This window comes from Macrotis lagotis, chromosome 1 (assembly GCF_037893015.1).
Source record: "Macrotis lagotis isolate mMagLag1 chromosome 1, bilby.v1.9.chrom.fasta, whole genome shotgun sequence".
Classification (NCBI taxonomy): Eukaryota; Metazoa; Chordata; class Mammalia; order Peramelemorphia; family Peramelidae; genus Macrotis; species Macrotis lagotis.
Genome location: NC_133658.1, coordinates 342,202,452 through 342,224,430, shown reverse-complemented (window position 1 = coordinate 342,224,430; position 21,979 = coordinate 342,202,452). Strand labels below are relative to the sequence as shown.

The 21,979-nt window shown below is 45.3% G+C and overlaps 1 protein-coding gene across 3 annotated transcripts; it reads left to right on the top strand.

Annotated features, from left to right (window-relative positions):
- Window positions 1-6,630: 6,630 nt before the first annotated feature.
- On the top strand, window positions 6,631-21,959 carry SNPH (syntaphilin). 3 transcript variants are annotated; one of them, XR_012473673.1, is made up of 5 exons: window positions 6,631-6,837; window positions 8,882-9,088; window positions 10,148-10,297; window positions 16,410-18,750; window positions 18,951-21,959. XR_012473673.1 is itself a non-coding variant. In XM_074211781.1 (4 exons), the coding sequence occupies exons 1-4, from the start codon at window positions 6,662-6,664 to the stop codon at window positions 17,629-17,631; spliced, it is 1,656 nt and encodes a 551-aa protein (XP_074067882.1). In that variant the 5' UTR covers window positions 6,631-6,661; the 3' UTR covers window positions 17,632-21,959. The 3 variants fall into 3 exon arrangements, 2 of the variants coding, with proteins under 2 accessions (XP_074067882.1, XP_074067881.1); XM_074211781.1 differs by having other exon boundaries at window positions 8,981-9,088; window positions 16,410-21,959; XM_074211780.1 differs by having other exon boundaries at window positions 16,410-21,959.
- The last annotated feature ends 20 nt before the right edge of the window (window positions 21,960-21,979 follow it).

Genomic DNA, 21,979 nt, shown 5'->3' with positions numbered 1-21,979 from the left:
ACATTAAAACATAGTTTGGTAGAAGTGAGGAGGAATTAGAAGGACATTCCAGGCCAAGAGGTGAAGGGTAGAACAGGGTAAGGGATTGGATAAGATGGCATTTCCAAAGCAAATAAGGGATCACTCTGTCCTATTCTGTGGGTGTAATAGAAAGGATACATAAGATTTAAGCCTATAAAAGAAGTTAGTGACCTTCTGACCCACCTGCCTTATTTTACAGATGAGGACAAGGTCCAGAGGGCAAAAGTAACATACCTGAGGTTACATACAGTAAATAACAGGTCAGAATTCAAAGCAAAATCCTTTATCCTGAATGAAGAGAGCCAAGATTAGAGGATGGAACCAGATTGTAGAGAACTCTAAGTGTGTCTTCACAGCCTGGGGACACAGTGGATGAAAGGGAAAGACATGAATTTGAATCCTGCTTCAGACACTTATTGGTTGTGTGACTCCCCAAGTCATTGAACCTCTCTTAGCCTCAATTTGCCTATAGGTAAGATGGAAATAGCAATAACAGCTACCTTATAGGAGGTAGCTATTTTTGTGAGGATGAAATGAAATAACATACATGTTGTAATATGCTTTGTAAACCCTGAAATACTAGACAGGATGTCCCAAAAGTCTTGGTCCAATTTTTTATCAGAACTTTTAGTTGCACTAAGATTTTTGGGACAACCTGTATAAATGCTGTCTATCATTATTATTATCATCTAAATAGCATAGCTATACCTTGCCTACATCAGCTCACCTTTTCTTTTACTTTTAGTTCTCTACTATATATAGCATAGTTTGATTTTGTCCTCTGTTATGCCCAGTCCTACACTGTCCCAAGGTTAACCAGTCAGGGTCTTGGACTTTCTTCCTATTCCCTCCTCTCTCAGAAAAGACAATTTCTTCCCCAAACCCATTTTATATCTCCCAGAAGCTTCTTCCCAGGGTCCTAATTCTCTGCCCAACTCCTTGTGTGCTCCATTTGGTGATGGCAGGTGTCTGTCTCCCCCATCCTCCCTCTGGTTGGGAGAAGGGAATAGTGAAGAAGGGAAGGGTCCTTAATCAAGAGCTGACTCTAACTGGAGTAAGTCAAACTCTGGCTGAGGTTTCCTTGGCTCTCTTGGTCCCAGTACCTGCAGCTCCCTCTTTTTTCCTGTGCTTATGTCCCATTAGACATCAGTCTCCATTTCTTCAGCTGCTTCAACAACTTTTCTGAGAGCCTCAGTTTCAGTCCTGTCTTCTCCAGGTACCCTATGCACTTTCATAACACTTGTAATTTTGTTTAGGTCTTCCACCAACATTGTTTTCTTGACCCTTTGTTCTGCACTTAAGAGAAAACTGGGGTAGCAATTTCTCTTCAGCCACACCAAGTACTAAGTACCTTTAATACTTCTGAGGACTGGGATATACAAGACTGGAGGGGTGGGGCAGGAGGGCTTTTTCCCCAGGGAGGGTTTTGGACTGGGGCTGCAGACTGTTCCCTGCCCAGGCCTCCCAGAGACTGGCAGAACCATCTCATAGAAAAAGTCATCTTAAAGCAGAACAGTAGTTTAGGAGTCAGAATATCAGATTTGAGATATAACTCTCCCATTATGAGCTTGTGACTGTGGACATATTATTTCACTTTTGTGAGCCTATTTCCTCAGAAAAATGGGGATAGGAAAATGAGGACCGGGTAGTTTCTGAGACCCCAGAACTAGAGCCTGAGCTCTAATTCTGTGTCCTGAGCCCTGAAAGTAGTCCAAGCAGTCTGTCTGTCCCAGGCTTCCCACTTCATCCTTGACCGAGTCTGTGTGGTTAGGACATTGCACACAGATTCTCTTTCCCAACATTGAAGGAAACCACAGAATGCTCCTAAGGTTTTGGTGTTAAACAGTAGGTTGATAATCAAACTCTTGGCCTTGGAGGGGAGGAGGAGGAGGAAAACGTGGGCTGCTGAGTGAGTAGAGGAATGAACCTTAGTTCTCCTAGATCTCCCTTGGCAGCCGCATCTGAAGCAATTCTTATTTGAAGGACAGCTAGCTAGTTCGGTGAATAGAGTGCTGGGTCTGGAGTCAGGAAAACCCGAGTTCCAATTTGACCTCAGACACTAAGCTGAGTGATTCTGAAAAAGTCATTTAGCCCTGCTTGTCTCAGTTTCCTCATTTACAAAAATGAGCTCCGATATCTCTGCCAAAAAAAACCCAAATGAAGTGGCAAAGAGACAGACCTGACTATAATAATTCAACAACAAAAACAATAATAAAATATGAAATTCATTCATCTAGACATTGTAGATATAAAAATAAAAGAAAGGTTTCAGAGGCCTTACTGGAAGATGAAAATGTACACAGTGACACAACTACAGACACTAAGTAAATGCAAAGTAATTTCCTGGGGAGAAGGGGGAACTACCAATTAGGATGGTTAGGAAAAGACTCTTTTTTAAAGAGTTCAGGTGTCTTTTTAAGACACCTGAACTGATCCTTGAAGCAAACTCCTGCAAGAAAAAAAAAAAAGGAGTAAGGAGAAGAATTGCAGGTTTATTATTTTTACCCTAGAAGAGACAGTAGAAGTTTTCTAGACTTATTTTCTTATTTTATATATGAAGAAACTGAGGTACAAGGAGATTGATTGATTTGCTCAGGGTTAATGAGGTAGTAGCAGAGCCAGTAATGGGATCAGGACTCAAAGCCTAACAGGGAAGCATTCTCATGTGGGGAGCTTCCCCTAGACTGCTAGAGATGGGCAGGCAGTGGCACTAAGCTCAGGTGACCAGCCAAGTGTCTGGCAGTTCCCCCGAGGGCCAGGTACCTGACACCTGTGAGCTATGGAGAGAAGACAATATGAGCTGTGTCCTGCCCATCCTGCTGAGGGGGAACAGGGTGTTCTCTGTACTCTGGGCCAGGATATGGGCCACTTGAGCAGGTCTCTTTTGTCTGGCTATGAGAAACTAGCTCCTCCAGCCAGAGCTGGCTGACATGTAAGGAGTGTCAGTGTGGGTCGAGGGGTGAAGGGCCCTAAAACTGAGTAGGCTAGCTTCCCCACCAATGGGGACTCCTAGTTCTGATTGCCAGATTTCTGGGTCATCCTTGTCCAGTTCCCCAGTTTCACTTTTGCTGGTAGTGGCCAGATGTGCTGGCCTAAGTCATCTCACTGGGGTGCCCACACCTGTGTGCCCTCTCCTTGGTAGGACCAGACTCAGTCTCTCCCCCTGCTCTTAGTCCTAGGATGGTAATATCCAGAATGAAGACCAGAGTTTATAGGATTTCTGCAGAACAAGAAAGTAGAGCTAATCCATTATGGTGACTTCTAGTTGGATATAAACTCTGAGGGAAAAAACTGTCTCAGATTGTACAGTTGTAGGGCATGTTTTTGATGGTTTCCCTTGGGCCTTAGGTAGAGTTTTGGGAGCTGGACTATAGTAGCCCAACTTCAATACCTCCTGCCTACTTAAGGATTAAATGAGTCCTGGAGACTTTCCAGGCTAGAGTGGTTATTGTATCAGACTACTACTTAAAACTGAGGAATGAATGAATGAATGATTATTAAGAGCTTGCTGTGCTAAGTAATGGAGATACAGATACAGAAAGGAGATCTTTCCTGACTCTAAGAAGCTTGTTGTTATTGTTTGTCCTTCATTCTTGAAGAAGACCATAACATCAGGGAGGTGATGCCATGACATGATTTAAGGATGGGGCTGTGCAAAGTTATCAGCCTTACTTTCTCTTCTAGAGTCAGCTGGGACCTGGGACCAGATATGGATTAGACTGACTGGAGATGGCCCTGGATGCTTTAGGAGACTTTGGCCTTTTGAAACTAAGGCAATACCTATTCAGTGATTAAGGCTGGTTAAGAAAGGAATGAAGTAAAGAATGACCTCTTTTACCTAGTCAAAAAAAAGCCAGTCTGATTGGGAAAGACCCTCAAGATCTTTACCTTCACTCTGAGCCATTGGGTCCAAGCAATGACCAAGAGGGGCTTGGCTTTGTACCTATTATTGGTCAATCCACAAGAGCCAGAGTGAGCATTCTAATAATATGAGACAACATATATCGAGGAATGGTGACCAGAAAGGGACTGTTTGGTTTGCAAAGCCATGGCAAAAGTGAGTGGAGTCCTAAGAAAGCTGAAGGAATCAAATCTACCCTGGTCAAACCTTATTCTGGTGTGCTGTATTTTATTTTGTGTACCACTTTTTAGGAAGAACAGTGATCAGTTGAAAAGTTTCCACAGTAAGATAACAACATTGAAAAGTTCTTATTATGCAAAAAATCACTTAAAGGAATTGGGAAGTTTAGAAAAGAGAACATGGAATGTAAGGGGAGGGTAAGAGCTAAGAAAAATTTACTGGGCAATTAGATGGCATAGTGGGAAGAGCACCAGCCCTAAAATCAGGAAAACCTGAGTTCAAATCCAGCCTCAGATATTTACTAGCTGTATGACCTGGGCAAGTTACTTGACCCTATTTGCCTCAGTTTCCTTATCTGTAAAATGAACTGGAGAAGGAAATGACAAAACATTTCAGTATCTTTGCCAAGGAAAGTCCTAAATGGAGTCATGAATAGCTGAACTAGACTGAACAACAGCAAAAAGATTTTTGTTCAACCTGAGGAAAAACTTCCTAACAAAATGGGATCACGAGATCATTAATTAACTTCCTAACAAAATCCTAAAGTGGAATAATCTGCCTTGTACTCAGTCACCGAAAGTGTTCCTTTTGTTGGGGATGTTATAGTGTGGTCTTCTGCATGGATGAAAGGTTGGTGTAGAGCATTGCTGTTAAACTGTAGTAGAAACAATCTTTCAGGTTCCTGTTGACTTAAAAAACCACAAATTAACATTATCTGTGCTGTGTTGTGCTCTATTTTATTTTGTTAAATATTTCTCAATTACATTTTAGTCTGTTTCTGCTGCACTTAGGAGTTTTGCTGGCACTTGTGGCCTATGGACCTGGAGTTTGACAGATTTGAACTAAATGACCTCCCTTAGAGTTCTTATTTTTCTCCTTCTTACCTTTTTCTTTCCCCTAAGGTCAGATGGACTCCTTTTTTCTTTCTTTTAAAACAACAGAGATTTTCCCACCACCCATTTTAGTTAGCAAATCTCTTCTCCACCCTATCCCCTTACTCCATGCTTTTTCCCCTATCCTCCTTATACGCCTAACAGATGGCATTCTCTGTTTTCAGATGTACATAGCTCCTTTAGGGCTAGAGTGGACCTAACTTTTCATTGAAAGATCATGTTCAGAGAAGAGACTTGGAGGCATGGGTGAAGAGGCCGGAGGATTGTGGGAAATAGGGTAGAAAGAGAATCCTGTCCCCATTACTGCCACCAGGGAAAAGTAGGGCTGAGCAAGAGGAGGCCCTGAAGAATAAGGGTGTGGATCAGAGTTCTGATCCTGCCTTTGCTGCCTGGGAGGCCTGTGAAAGGTTGGGAAGTGTTAGGTCAGTCTGGAAAGCAAGTTTGTAGAGATGTCAGTAATATGTGGTCCTGTTCTATGTTATGTCCCTTCCTTCAGGCTACTGCCCTCCTGGGGTTTTACTCCTAAATGAAACATGCTTTCCTGTCCTCCTGTCTTTTAATCAAAGCCCCAACCTGACTTACCTATGACTCTAGCACTGGTGGCATGGCTTGCAGATGGTTACATTTATTTGCATGCTTGTCTGCATTTGTGTTCTTACATGCATGCCCACAACAATACCTACAGGTTATCACTACCAATAGCCATGTGTTCCTATTGATACCTGCATACATGTTCCTGTCATGTGTTCATCTGTAGAAGCTATCATGTCATGTGCCTATCCAAGCCATGAGTTCACATCCATGATGTTTTGTGTCCATAGATCTATCTTCATTTGTGTGTCAGTATTGTCGGTCTGTCTTGTTTCCCCTTTAGACGGAAAGCACAATCCCTTGTGCCACCGGGTTCTCAGTGGATATGGCTGATGTGACGGTTGGTGAGATTGGCCCCTTGTAAATGGGGGCAGGGAGCCCAATCTTGGTACCAGCTCCTGCTTCAGGGAATCCTTCTTGGAGGAAGCAGAAGCTGGACAGCTAGGGAAGCACTCAGGCTGTGGCCCTCGAGGCTTCTGGAGCTATCTGAGCTCAGAGAAAGGCTACCACCTTGTCTGAACAAGACCATGGGAGGCCACCAGGAGGGAGCACTGGAAAAGGTTCTGGTCTGGCAGTCAGGAGCCCCCCATCCTACCACAGATCTGCCACTGACTCATTATGTGTGTGAGGTTCTCACTGGCCTTCAGTTTTCTTACCTGTAAAGTTATATGTGTGTGTGTATGTGTATGTGTGTGTGTATGTACCTACATACATTTATGTGGGGGGAGGAAGGAACTGGACAAGGGGAACTCCAAAATCCCTTCTGATTTGAAAATTTTATTTTAGGAGTCAAAAGTCCTGGGCTCCTCTATGCCTTGTTTTATATTGACTCACTCAATCATATCATTTAAAGATGGGGAAGGTTGGATTAGATAACTTCTAAGGTTCCTTCCACCTCTGTTATTCTAGAATTATAAGACTGGGGGAGAGGGAACAGTCCCAAAGGAGGATTGTCTTTAAATACATTTCTCAGGCTGAGGCAGCAGGGGCCTCCTCCGCCCAGGGCAGGCTCAGCCCTAGGGTAAGCCAGGGGCCCAGTCCAAGGCCTGAAGGGGTGAGAGGAGGTGAGGCAACCATGCCAGGCGGTGGCCCCAGCGAGAGGATGACCTGGCCAGGGCCGGCCATGCCCCCAGCCGGCCCAACCCGCCCTTTCTCCTCAGCCGCGGCACCCATCCCGCCCCTCACCAGGACCCGCAGCCTCATGGCCATGTCCCTGCCTGGGAGCAGAAGGCCCTCCACTGGATCTCGCAGGTAAGTTACCCCTTTCTCCCTATACACCTGACAGACTTAGGATGGCCTTGTATGAATCTATGCGAAGGCTGACCTCTGGTTCCCACCCCTTCCCCCACACTGACTTGTTATGTGACCTTGAGTGATTTAATTTGCTTCAGTGTCCCCATCAGTCAGTTAAAGGGATTGTCTTAGATGATCTCCATGGCTCCTTCCAGCTGTAAAATATTAGGGTCTTATTTCACCTCTCTCTGGTCCTATCTCTGATTCTCTTTGTCTTTCTCTGTCTCTCTCTGCCTTTTGCCCCTCTTTCTCTGACTCTCCTTTCTGTCCCCCCCCCATCTATGGTTTTCACCATCTGTCTCCTCCCTTTGGTCTCTCCCCCTCTATTTTTCTTCCTTCCTTTCCCTCCTCTGTCTCTGCTGTTTATTTTCCACCTCTTAGTCTCTCCCTGCCTGTGTCCCCCTCCCTGACTCTCTGTATTTAATTCTCTCTTTCTGTCTCTTTCTCTCTGGTTCCAACCATCTCTCCCTCCCTGAGTGTTTCTTCCTCCCTATCTCTCCCTTCCTGTCTCCCTCTCCTTTCTCTCCCTGATTTTCCCTGTTTATTTCTCTCTCCTTCTTCCTCCTCATTTCTCCATCCCTGTTTCTCCTACTTCCCTCTCTCTTCCCTGCCCCCTTCTCTCTGTTTCCTTCCTTCTCTCTGTCTCCTGTCTCCACCTTTTTCTATATCTGCCTCCCTTTCTTCTGTCTCCTTCTCCCCTGCTGCTTCTCCCTTTGTTTTTCTCTCTTAATGTTTCTCCCCCTCTTTTGCTCTCTCTGATCTGCCCTCCTCCCTTCTAGCTAGAGTGAATGTTCTGAACAAATTTGATTCGTAATCAGGGGCAAGAGAATCCCCCTCTCTGAGCTTCAGTTTTCCCATCTATAAATTGCTGATAATCCCTGTCCATCCTACCTCAGTGGGCTAGTGTGAAGATTATAAAATATGAAGCATCTAGAAGGGACCTTGGAGAGCCCCAGGGTTCTGGGCTGAAAGAGAGTAGACCTGAGTCAGAAGATCTAGGTTCAAATCCCAGTTCTGCTCTGGATTTATCGTGTGACCTTGAAAAGCACTTCTTCTCTCTGGCTCTCCATTTTCCCCATCTGTGAAATGAAGGAGTTGGATTTAGATGTTGATGATGATAATATTAGTAAATGCTGTTTTTATGTTACTAAAGGGTTGACAAAGTGCCTCCCATACATTATTTCAATTGATCTTCACAATTCTGTTGGGTTGATAGTATGAATATCATTAATATTCCATGTATAAACCAGAAGCCCCCAAAAGGGGAACAGCCTTAGCCAGGATCATACATAAGTAAAATATTGGATGTGAAAATGCCTCGAAATGTCTAAAGCAACATATGGCTGTGAAGGATGCATTGTTACTGGAGGAAAGTCCTTCTATCTTTGGCTTATAATAACTAGGTCTCCATAGATATATTATCTCCTTGTCTCACTTCCCATCACACACACACACACACACACACACCCCTTGTTTCTGTTTTCTTCATCCTCTTGTTCTTTATCATAGGAATCTCTGAAGGGCTTTTAACCTTGTCAGGGAGCGGTTTTTTTTTCATCTCTGAGGGGACAGCAGATGTTGAGGACCATTCTTATGAATGATTTTGAACAGAATACTACTCAGTTTCTCTGGAGAGATGTTTTCTTGCTCTGCCACATATTGGCTATATGATCTTAGGCATTTCATGGTAAAGAATTGTGGTGAAGATGGCCATGAGATGAGTCTGATACCACACACACACACACACACACACACACGCACGCACGCACGCACGCACACACACAGTTTCCCCATTGGAAAAATGAGGAAATTGGCTCTCCACCGTGGTCTCTTTATGCTCAGGTCATGGAAACAAGGTAGATCTGACTCTGTGGAAGGAGGAATGGCCTCCACTTATGACCTTGGGGGTGGCCTCCACTTTGTCTTCCAACTTGACTTCGATTTCCACTGTCTGTTCTGTCATCCCTGTCTATATATCCCGCCCCCCATGATCGCCCCAAAGCCGGGGACTGTATGGACGAAATGGGCTGGCCGTGTTCTCTCAATGTTCACCATCCTCTGACACCCAGCTTGGGCCTCCACCTCTTCTTCCTGCCTCCAGGCGTACCTCACCCCCTGTCAGCATGCGGGATACCTATGGTACCTCCTCACTCAGCAGCAGCAGCAACTCTGGCTCCTATAAGGGCAGTGACAGCAGCCCCACCCCAAGGTAACTGCCCCTACCTCACTGTCCTCTCCCCATCCTGGGCCTTGTAACCTTAGCCTTCTGTTTACTCATCTACCACTATTCATCTACCACTATTCAACTGTGTGACCCTGGGCAAGTCTTTTCCTCTCCTCTGAGCCTTCATTTCTCTTTCTGTAAAAGGGAAATAATGATGCCCTCCCTAGAGAGTTGTTGAAGCCCAAATTAAATAAATAATTGTAGTTACTCAATGAAGAGAATTGAGCTCCTAAGAAAAGCAGAGCCAAAAAAGTCTGGAACCAGATGACATGAAGTCCTAGGGGTGGGGGATCATTTAGGAGTGAGTATTGAGTGACCTGGAGAGCAATCTCTTTGCATCATACAGACAAGTCCCTGCCCCTTCCACCTGGTAGACTTGGAACCCTGAAGGAGGCATGAGAATGTGCTACCATAGACTGTTGGGCACCTCTCACTGCCATCTTGATTGACATTGAGGTGTTGGGTTCAGGTGCCCAGAGCCAATTGATGCATGTGTACATGTACCTATAACCTATGTGTGTGTGTGTGCATCCCAGAATACACACATACACGTGTGTGAATGGGTAGGTATATGTGAGCTCTATGTACATCTCTGTCTTTATTTGTTCATAAAGGTACGTGTGTATGAACAAGCATATGTTATTAGAGGGGTGTAGGTAAAGAATTGTGGTGAAGGTGGCCATGAGATGAGTCTGATACTACACACACACACACACACACACACACACACACACACAACACACACACACAGAGTTCCTCCTAGGGTGCCACCCCCCCCTAATCTGAGGCGCTTCAAAGGTAGCACAAGGATCATTGTCCCCATTTACACAAGAGGAAGCTGAAGCTCAGAGAAGGGAAGCCACTTTCCCAAAGTCACACAGCTTATTGATGGTGAGTTAATGTCCTCTCTAGTGGTAATGGAGTAGGGGTCATGACAAGGAGAGCCCCTGGCATAATGGCAGGCTCTCCAGGACACCCATCAGCTCTGGAGCTAGGGTTGACAAAGTGGAGAAACAGCCACTGACCAGCCACCCCATCTTGCAGGCGTTCGATGAAGTATACCCTATGTAGCGATAACCATGGCATCAAACCTCCTACCCCGGAGCAGTACCTGACGCCCCTGCAGCAAAAAGAGGTCTGTATCCGACACCTGAGAGCTCGACTCAAAGACACACAGGATCGCCTTCAGGACAGGTGAGTAAGTACTGGGAGGCAAAGGCCCAAGGGCAAGGGAGCCTGTCCCCTTGCCACTCTATTCTGGGTAGGAGAAGCAGGGGGTGGCAGCAGGAGTGACCCTTGGAACCATCAGAAGGATCTGGGCACTCTGTTTGTTGCCTTTCAACCCTTTCTTCTATTCATTATTGCTTCAACAAATAAGCATCTATTCCCTGGAAGGCCAGGGTTGAAGAGAGATCAAAAAATGATTAAAACAAGGTTCCTGCCCATATGGAATATATATACAGAGATAGATCACTGGGTATAGAGTGAGAAAACATAGTCAAAGGTGAGTAAAATACAGATCTAATTTTATATTGCAGATTATAGGCAGGGTGGTGAAGGGAATTTTGTTCAGTCCAGGAACATTATAGCAGTTGACTCCAGCTCTCTGGAAGGATCTCATGGAATAAAGATTGAATCAGCATAGTCTTCAGAGAACAAAATAGGAACAGTGGGTAGATTTATAAAGAGGAAGCTTTTTTTTTTTTTTTGCTTGATATGAGAAAAACCATTCAAATCATTAAAGCCATTCAAAACAATGACCTTGGAGGTAACATTGGGAGCCAGCACTGAAGGTCTTCAAAATTGGGGACAAAGGGGGAATTTGAGGAGGGGTTATATTAGACTTCAACTCCAGGAATATCTTCAGAATAAGAAGGGAAGAAGGGGAATGATTCTGCATAATGATTCTGTAAGCAAAATCAGGAAGCTGAGAAAGTGATTTCCAGGGAAGATGTAAGTCTGGTTTGAGTGAAGCTTCTATTCTTCCTTATTTCTCCAGTCCTAGGAAGCAGGTCAAGTGAGCCAAGATACCCATCCTAGGCAATGACCAAATCCTCGTTCCCTTCCCCATTCCTCTACTCCCTTTTATCAGTTTCTCTGGCACTGAAGTCCCAGACCTGTTTCCCCCTCTTTAAGTGGGATACAGTTAATCTCCTTTCCTTGAATGATGCCCCTGACTGCCTCTTTTATCCCCACCCCCATTTCAACTGTCTCCCCACCCCCATAATTTCTTCAAATCACCAAAATTTCTCTCTCTGTAGGGGCCTGTGAGTGGAACCAGAGAATCAGTTGTAGGATTGGGCAGAAGTAAAGATGACAGACATATGATACTGGGTATCCTTCCTGGAATCATCTTAAGTGGGGAATTTGGGAGGTTTCCACCAACTCTGCTTGGATCTCCTTCTTTGTCTGTGCCATCTCCTCAGTCTTCACAAGGGCTTGCCTCTCTTGGTCCCTTATTTCTTTAAAATTTGGTCATGTGTTCAGGTCCCAGAGCCATCTTTGACTGAAGGGAGCTTTCTAATTATTTCAAGTTTTCTTTTCTGAAGCCTCATGGCTCCATCTGGGGATTTAGTGACTTATTTCTGGGTCTCCCTAATGGGACACTGGAAAGAGTATCATAACCTCTTGAGTCAAAAGAAGTGGGTTCAAATCCCAGTTCTGTTCCATACTACCTAGATAACATAGGGCAAGGCACTTAACCATTGAGCTTTAGTTTCTTCATTTGTAAACTGAGACAATTGGACTAGATAATAATAAAAATAATTCACATTTCTATAGCACCCACTATGAACCAGAAACTTACAAATATTACCTGTTATCCTAACAACAATCCTGGGAGGTAACTGCTGGTATTATTCCCATTTTGTAGTTGAAGAAACTGAGGCAAACAGAAGTTAAATGACTTGCCTAGGATCACACAGCTAATAAGTGCCTGAAGTTGAATTTGAATTCAAACCTTCCTGACTCCTAGCACCATCTAGTCTAGATAACTTGAAACAGTTCTTTATGGTTTATTATAGGAGTTAAAGTAGGGGAGTACCTTACAGAACATCTAGTTCAGTCCCCTCATTTTCCATATAAGGAAATTGAGGCCCAGAGAAGGTAAATGACTCATCCAAGGTCACCCAGCTAGTAAGGGGGCAGGGCCAGGAATTGACCTCAAGCTTTCTGCCTCCCAAATCCAATGGTAACACATCACATCACTCACCAAAACAACACATATAATCCCTAGGCACCTAGTGCCTTGCCCTCCACCACCCATGACAGCATCTTAGATACTGAATAGACCCAAGAGACAGGTAATATGAGGGCAGTTATCCCCATTTGCAGAAGAGATAACGGATTTATGGCAGGGAAGCAGCTTGTGTCAGAGCTAGAATGACCTTCAGCTTGGGTTCATGGCTCCTTCCATTCTTTTCCTGGACGATGTTCAGGGTTCCTGTCTATTCCCTCTCAAACTGTTCTAATCTCTTCCATTCTCAAAGTTAAAAAAAAGAAAAAGAAAAAATAAAAGAACTGCCCTGACTAAAGAGAAAAATATAGGCTTTGCCATCACTCTCCTCTTTATTCTTTTCTCTCATCATGAAAAAAAGTTACCCAGGTTTTTAGTAAATAAAACTAATGCCTGATATTTACTTAAAGGTTTAGAAAGTTTAATATATATATATATATATATATATGTAAAATCTCATTTGAGCCTCACCATAACAGTGTGCATATTGGGGAAGCTAGGTGGCACAGTGGATAGAGCGCTGGCCCTGGAGTCAGGAGTACCTGAGTTCAAATTCAACCTCGGACATTTAATAATTACCTAGCTGTGTGGCCTTGGGCAAGTCACTTAACCCCATTGATTTGCCCCCAAAAAACCCCTAAAAATGATGTGGTGTTATAAACATTATTATCTCCATTTTAAAAGTGACTTGCCCAAGGTCACATAAGTAGGAAGGGTTGGAAGCAAGATTTGAACCCAGGTCTCCCTAACTCCAAGTCCGGCCCTCTATCAACTATACCATGCTAAATAGATTCAAGTTACTTATCACTCTATCTTTAAGAATTCAATTCAGGGGCAACTAGGTGGAATAGTGGATAAAACTCGGACCCTGGAGTCAGGAGGACCTGTGTTCAAATCTGTCTTTAAACACTTAACACTTATTAGCTTAACCCTAATTGCTCCACCAAAAAAAGAGTCAACAGGCATTTTTTTTTAGGTTTTTGCAAGGCAATGGGGTTAAGTGGCTTGCCCAAGGCCACATGGCTAGGTAATTATTAAGTGTATGAGACCAGATTTGAATCCAGGTCCTCCTGACTCCAGGGCTGGTGCTTTATCCAGTGTGCCACCTAGCCGCCCCTCAACAAGCATTTTTAAACACATATTTATACACATTTTTAAATATATATATGTATATATATATGTGTGTGTGTGTGTGTGTATATATATATATATATATATATATATATATATATATATATATATATATATGTATATGGCCCAGACTAATTACAGGGGATAATGAGACAAAAACAAAAGCCCCCCCCCCCCCAAGGAGCTTATACCTACTAGAAGAATCCAACATGGGCATCACTACAAAGTAAGTTAAAAAAGGAATTTCTGATGTGGAAAGCCATCAGTCTTGTGTCAGAGGCAGTACCTGAGCTGAGTCTTAAAAGATGTTGAGTTCTGAGGAGTAAACTAACAATGGTGTTAGAATAGTAGGAATAGCCTAGGAAAAAAACGTGGTGATAGGAGATGGGGAGTGTGCTGTTAGGGGAACACAAGTATGTCAGAGAAGAAACAGACCTTCCTCTTGCCAACAGGTACCATCCTCTGCCAGTCATGAATTTAAACACGATGCTCCCTTAGTTGTTCTTTATACCTCTGCCTATATGAATGAAGGTGACACTAAGAACTTGAAGGCTGTGCCCATGAAACTTGAACTCTGGCAGCTCCTCCAGCTGAAGTCCAGTGGTGGAAATGACAGGATGATGGGCTTATAAATCTTAGCCTTGTTGAGTTCAGAGACTCTCACCCGCATCCATAAATGATCATTAAGGGCTGACTGCTTTGACCACAGCAGCTCATGACACTGGCCCCTGGCATGGAAGGGTCATGATTTGTGTATCAGGTACTGTGGTATGTTCCTATTAAAAGAATTCTTTTAAAGTTGACCTCAGGTAAAAGACCCACATCCCCCTTTCTCCCAAACATAGTTTTTTTTTTAAAAGCCATCTTTAAAAAAAAGATACTTAAAGCAAACATGTAGAAGTACTTTGAACACAGTAGCTTACTGAGTAACAATGTTTTGAGAAACAATTTTATGAAGTCATATCTAAAGGGCCTAGAGGAGGAGCATGTTTCCTCAAATCATAAGGTCATCTATGACAGAAACTGGATCCCTTAGGAGATTATCTTCACCTTCCCATTTAGACACAGCTCATGTACCCTGACTTTTTGTTTCCTGGCTCTAAGACATATTCCTGGGAACCATAACAAAGTACTTGTTCCCAATCCCATGATATTGTTGGGTCGTTGGTTGGTTTGTGTGTTTTAAATAGCCTTTGTTACTGATGAGTTTTGGATGACCTGAGTAAGTTGTTTAGATCATGGGATCTCTAAAAAAGTATAGCTAAGAAGTGGGAAGACAGAAAATATAAATATTAACCCTCCTCCTCGAACCTATTATTTAATTTGTTTCATCTAATATGAGCCTCTGTCCAGGCTCGTCTATCACATCATCTTCATGCTCTGACTGAGGATGTTTCTGATAGACATAGAGCAGTCTTCTAAACCAACATCTCATCTCCCTGACCATTCATGTTGATTGTGTGTGCCATCTGGATAAGGATAATGATGACAGCTAAGGTTGTTGGAATTTAGGAAGAGAATCCACTCAGACATAAAAAGTTAGCAATTTCAACCACAGGACAGCCTTTCCCTTGTTTGACCAATGAGCAAAAGGTAGCTTTCAGAGCACTTCCACCACATTCTTTCCCTCTTTCTTGACACTCAGCTCCCTGTCCCCATGTCCATCACCTTCCAGGACCCTCTTCACCTTCCATTTCTGGCACCCATCATTAATGCCAGTATCCTATGTCTGGCAAAAAGGTACCACCAACTTCCACTAAACAATGCATTCTACTCTTATGCTCCCTAATTTTCCCAGCCTCCCTCTACTCTAGGGGCATTCAGATCCTGAGACAACCCAGGCTCTCAGTATATTAGGCTCCAAAAGATGGTTGGCCAGTAAGTTCAAGAAATACTAGAGTAGAAAATTTCTGAACAAATTCATGAGCAGAGGCATGGGGGTAGTAAAATGCAGGTCATGTAGCAAAGAGTAAATAATATAGTTTAAAAGAAATATAGAGGGGGATAGCTAGGTGGCGCAGTGGAGTCAGGAGTACCTGGGTTCAAATCCGACCTCAGACACTTAATAATAAGACACTTAATAATTACCTAGCTGTGTGGCCTTGGGCAAGCCACTTAACCCCATTACTTTGAAAAATCTTAAAAAAAAAAGGAATGTAGAGTGTGTGGAGGGGAATAATGTGAAATTAAGCTAGACAAGTAGATTAAAGTCAGATTACAGGGCATTATTAAACACAAAGGAATCTGGAGTTTGCTCAGTTGGCAGTAGTGAGCCATTGATAGTTTTTGAGCAGCGGAGTGATATGACTAGATCAGGACATAAGATTATTCTGATAGTGGTATGAAGGATGAATTGAAGAGGGCAGAGAGAGTAAAAGGAGGAAGATCTGCCACCTTAGGAGGTGGGTGTTAATAAGCCATTTGAGTATAGTAACTAAGGGAATCATCATGGAGACTTGACTGAGACTTTGGGATGACTTGGAAAAGTCTTCTGGAATTAGAAATGACAGGAAGAGAAGGGAAGCAAAGGAGGGAATGGAGATGGATTAGATAAGAGATAGAATGAGGAGGGAAAAGTTAAAAGATAAAAGGAGAGGTTAAGAACTTGAGACTTAAGTAAATGATGGGGTCATAGACAGAGTGGAGTCCTGAAGATGAAGCACATTTTGTGAGAAAGGGGAAAGATAATGAATAAAAGTTCTATCACTAAGTAGGGAGGGTTTCTGCAATTTGAATTCTATTAAGATAAGGGGAAACTAGAAAGATTTCCTCAATTCTGTCCAAGTCATTAGCAACCAAAACAGCTACCCCAAACTTCAATCAATCAAGAGCCTGCTTGGGCTTAATACCTTTTCTAGATCTAGGTCCTGGGGACTTATGGCCAAGTTCAGGAGGGGTGAGTATGTCACCCTTCTCCCCCAACCCCCAATCTGTCTACAGGGATTCAGAGATCGATGACCTAAAGACCCAGCTATCTCGTATGCAAGAAGACTGGATTGAGGAGGAATGCCACCGAGTTGAGGCCCAGCTAGCTCTGAAGGAGGCCCGCAAGGAGATCCGACAGCTCAAGCAGGTGATTGACACAGTTAAGAACAATCTCATTGACAAAGACAAGGGGCTGCAGAAGTATTTTGTTGACATCAACATCCAGAACAAGAAGTTAGAGACCTTATTACATAGCATGGAGGTGGCCCAGAATGGGACAGTCAAAGAGGATGGGACTGGGGGGTCTTCAGGGGGCTCTCCTGCCCGATCCCTGACCCGAAGCTCCACCTACACCAAGCTGAGTGACCAGGCCCCCGGAGACCGCAATGCTGACCTTCAGAGTGTGTCCACGGAAGAGGTAGGAGACAGTGGCTTTGCCGCAGCTGATGACACACTGAGCCGGACGGAACTGTTGGAGGCAAGCAGCCTGCTCTCTTCTGGGGTAGACTGTGGCCCAGATGAGGGCTCCTTGCAGAGTTCCTTCACCTTGGGCTCCCGACTTCCAACCAGCTCCACATATGAGAAGCTGCTAGGGGGCAGTGGTGGAGGTGTGGAGGCTGGCGTACAGGCCAGTTGCCTGCAAGAGCGGGCCATCCAGACAGACTTTGTGCATTATCAACCTGACCTAGACACTATCCTGGAGAAGGTGATGAAGTCACAGGCCTGTGGACTGGCCAGCCCCAGCCCTAGCCCAGCCTGGGCCCCAGCCCCAGCCCTGGACATGGAGGATGGAGGGGCTGGCATAGAAATGCCCTCAGGTTTCCCAGGGCCCATGGACCTGATACCAGCTGACCCTAATTCAGCAGTAGTGGTGACAGTAGGAGAGGAGCCCATGGTGGCCCCAGTGACCCATGGCCCTTCCCCACACATGCCCAGCCTCAACCCATCAGTGAGCATTGCCTGTCCTGTGGATGAAGAGGCTGGTGAGGTTGTACCTGAGCCTAAAAGCTATTGGAGTCGCCACTTCATTGTGGATCTCCTTGCAGTGGTGGTGCCAGCGGTGCCAACAGTGGCCTGGCTATGCCGGTCCCAGCGGCGCCAAGGCCAGCCCATATACAATATCAGCTCCCTGCTTCGGGGATGCTGTACTGTGGCCTTGCACTCCATCCGCAAGATTAGCTGCCGTTCTGTGAGCACTTCGGGGCCTGTAGGCACCGGGGGCAGCTCCCAGCTGTGACTGGCCACCCACCCCTGGGAACCAGGCACAGCTTGGTCTGACCACTGATTGTAGGTCTTTCTCTTTCTCTCTCTCTATTGCACACACACACACACACACACACACACACACACACACACACAGGCATACAAGCACACACTCACTCACATGTGCATGGAGTATCATCATCTTAATTTTTTAGCTCTTCCAAAATAGGGAGGACCTAGTCTAGAAGGCCAGGATAGCCTGGGGATGTCTGAGGTTCTACAGGTAGCTGCTACTCTGGCCTCTGGGGCAGGAAGGGAGGATTCTGTGGTACAGGGCAAGAGGGGGACAGGATAAATCTGATGGGATATTGCCAATTTTTATCTCAGGAAGGAAGATTCTCATTGAAGGGAGAGGGCAAAGAACCTCAGCTTCTGTTTTCTACAATATCTATCTCTGTCATCCCAACTCTTCCTGTCCAGTTGACATTCTCCCTAGGTAATTCTCATTTATTGGTCCTCAGTGTTCATGGGGCTAACTTCTTATTTCTTTCTCCCTTGACTGTTAGGTCAGTATTATTGCTTCCAGTAGGACAAATGACTTGCCCAAGATCATATGGCATAAGGACTGGAATTGCTGGGGAATGAGAACATATATTCTTTGCTTTCATGGGCAACCCAGGCTGGTTCTGGTATTGAATGATGGGAGAAAGGGAAGTAATGACTGAAACTGCCCTGACATTTCTTTGCTTCTGATCACTGGGTGGATGGGTGAGTGGGTTGGGGCAGAGACAGAGCCAGGCAAAGAGGAAGGAGAAAAATAGTTGGGGGGAGAGTCAGCAGAATGAGATGTGGAGCCTGGCTGGCTTTTCCTCTGCCCCCCCCCCCCTGCACTGAGTGATTGGATGGTGTATTGAACCTATTCTCAGCCTAGAATTGGGAGGTATCTTCCCTGGGGCTCAGGTCACCATGGGAACAAATTATCATTCCATCTAACTAATGTCTTGAACCTCTTTCTACCTTACTCTAATAATGCTTCTGTAAGTTAGATCTGGCAATATCTGGACTGTCCTGGGTGTGTAGCTGTTCTTGGGAGATCTAGAAGATGCTCTCCATCCCTCAAGCTGTGCTGGAAGACAAAGAGGAGTCCCCAGAGGTATTGAGAAGCCAGTGGCACCCCGAAGCCATTTTGAAATCACTTTGCACTATGTCCCCTTTGTAATAACAATATTTTCTCAGGGGAGGTGGCTGGTTAAAGCTCCACCAGGATGACAGGCCCATGGAGGGAAGGAGAGAGGGACTTGCTTTAGCTGGCACTCTTCCCTCAGAGGTTGAAGGGGAATGCTTATGTCCTAGGTGTCTGACTCAAAGGGAAGGAGATGAAGGAGAGGAGAAGTGGAAGAGAAGGGCCCCAACCCATGCCTTTATAACCTCTGGTGGAAATTCCTTGTGCAATAAGCCAGGGGTTTGGATAAAGAAGCCATGTTTTACCAACTAGCCCTGCACATGCAGAGCTTGTGGATGGAGAACTTGCCAAGGGGCAGGGAAGAGTGAGTGTGACCATGCTCACGAGCCAAGACCCTGCTACATCTCCCTCACTTACATTCATACACATGTCCACACACACACACACCCACACACACACACACACACACACACGTGCACCCATACACAAGTACTCCAGGTAGAGACCAGAGTCACCAACAGCTCCCCATCTCTGAGCATCGGCTCCTTCAGTGAAGTAGCTGACATTGTTGTTCTTTTAAAAACCACCCACTTGTGTTTAGTCTCATGACTGATTTTGTCTCCTAGCCTGGAATGCTTAGAACACCTCTGGGCTGTTAGGAAGGGTCCCCTTGATGCTCCATTCTATAGGCCTATAATTTTCTTTTTAAGATCTGAAGCCTGGTCTTTGAGGACTAGGTCCCTGCACACAGCTTGGGCTGTTTGGCAGCTTGAATCTGTTCACCACTTTGCTTGAATTGACTCCTCCCATGCCCATCTGGGCCCTGCCTCCTCAGATTGGGGAGCTTCCTTCTGCATGTGCAGGGGGATTGGTCCCACTCTCCCCCAGCTTAGCCATGTGCCTCCCCAATCCACAGAGGCATGCAGGTGTTTCTGCCCATCAATCCTCTCCAGTGGACCCCTCTACAGAGGCCCAAACCTAGGAGCTAGTGTCTGGTCAAGATGACCAGGGAAGTGGAATAAGTGAGGTCTCCCTTTGGACACTGGGATAGGATATGTCTACAATTTGATGATGAGGGGATTTTTGAAACCTGATCAAAGGAGAAAAGGCCACTTGTTCTAGGACCTAAACCTCGCGTGCAATGTATTTGTGCATCTGTGTAAGCATCTCATTAGACTATCCAAAGCTTTGCTGAGAAAAATAAATGTATGATTATATTTGAAAAGAGAAAATCTATATATTTTTCAAAGCTAGAACCTTCCGGAGCTAAAAGGGCTCTGCTACTGTCTCTTGCTATCCTACAATTCCCTTATCCTGTCCCACAGGCTGCAGTAAATGATAGGGATCCAACTTAGTCCCTTGCTGCCAAATCAACCCTATTCCTTTCTCACCATAGAACTCTGACTTAGGAAGGCCTCAGCCTCTAGTGATACCATTGCATGGATGTATCCTGGGCCTGGGGATGTACCTGCTTTTAGCCACCGGAGAGAGTCTTGTGGATGTAAATCAACCCAGCTCGGGCAAATACAGGTTTGTGGGATCTATGTGAAAGCCCAGGTAGAGTTCCATGACCTGAGGTTTCTTTCAAGCAAGTAGAGATTCCACAGGAAAGCTTTGATGGTCTTAGTCTAAGAATTGGGGGGGGGGGGAACTCTCCCTCACCTTGAGGGATCTTTGTGCCATATGCTGGTGATCAAGGCTGCTGCCACCATGTGCGTTGCAGGCAGGTTGCAAGGTGATTAAAAAAAAATAGGTGGGTAGCCCCTTTACCATCAACATTTGTGTTGGGCATCAGAATAGGGCTAGATTTTATGACTGTAAAACCAGAAGCTGTTGACCCAGTCTCCTTGCCCTCAGGCTGGGACCATCTCAGTTCTTGAGAGAGAGAGCTGGGGAACTTAGACACTTCCCATAGAACTAGGAGATGATCAATGACTGAATATGTCAGGCTCAGTGGGACCCTTTGCTAGCAGGAAACAGACCCCCCCCATCCCCCAACACGCACACACACCTGCTTGTTTGTTATGTGCCTATGTGTTTTGTGAGGTGTAACCTAAGACTATGCAATGAGTTCGGAGCTGTGTCTGCCCTGGGCTGGGGATAGGGCAAAGAGAACTTCCTCATTCATGCAGCTGCCTGCTTATGGCTCAGGGCAGGTGGATCAGTGATTATGGCAGGCCCCAGGCTTCAGCTGGAGCCTCCCGTTCTATGCAAGGGCACTGAAGGAAGGCGGTGCCCCACTTCCCAGGGGGATGGGAAGATTGGGACTCAAATGGCTCCTTGTCCTGTTCCCACCCCAGGAACTATTGGTTTGTATTAAGCTCCCTTCCCACATCCTCTTTTACTCCCATGCTGTAAACTTTTAGGTTTTAATCTGGGTTGAACCCTGAAAGAATGAAAGGCTCCAGAGCTGCTGATTGATTTCAAAGAAGGCTCACTCCGGCTTATAGAGCAGAGTAACATCTTTCACCCTCACTCTTCTCATAACTCAGGATCTTCTCTCCCACTCCTACCCCTCCCAGACCTCTTCTGGGGTCCTTGGGCCCCTTGTTGGTGGCCTGCAGCAGGCACTCTGGGTCTCAAGAGCTGGGCTTGGCCCTGGAAGAAGCAACAACTCCCCCATGATCTAGGCTGCTGTCCTGGGTCTCAACTTTGCCATTTCCCAAATGCTGTAAGTTAGGAGTTTCCGGCCATCTTGACATGCATCTGTGATTGGTTGCTTTGCTTGCAAAGATCTTGGGCCTCAAGAGTGAAATTTAAGACAATGTCTCCAAGAGGATAACTCTTCACAGAAAGCTCTTGCCTCCTACACATACCCTGGCATCTCATCACATTGGTCAGAGGGTGTGGATTGGCTTTCTTTGCAACATCCCCCTGGCTCCTTTCCAACTGCCTAGTCAGGGAAGGAAATCAGAGCTGTGGGAGACAAGAATTCCTGGAAGGTAAACTAAGGCCACTTTTAAATACAAGGACTATGCCAGTTTCGGTGGGGGGTAGAATTTTTTTTCGGGGTGGGGGGGAAATGGGTCGTGATAGGACACAAGGTGGTCAGTATGAGGTCTCTCTTGTCTCATATCCTTTATCTCTGGTCTTTCGTTCACGTGGTTGGAACTGCATCTGAACCAAGCAGTTCTGTATTAAAGCATGAAAGCCACACCCCCAGTGTCCTGCTCTCTATATTGCGCCTCTGCAGGTGGGA

Excerpts from the sequence above, each read along its gene's own strand:
- SNPH (XM_074211780.1), top strand. The coding sequence starts at position 6,662 with ATGCCAGGCGGTGGCCCCAGCGAGAGGATGACCTGGCCAGGGCCGGCC. Across the intron at positions 6,838-8,881 it reads CCCTCCACTGGATCTCGCAG|CCGGGGACTGTATGGACGAA; the intron begins GTAAGTTACCCC and ends ATCGCCCCAAAG. Across the intron at positions 9,089-10,147 it reads GACAGCAGCCCCACCCCAAG|GCGTTCGATGAAGTATACCC; the intron begins GTAACTGCCCCT and ends CCCATCTTGCAG.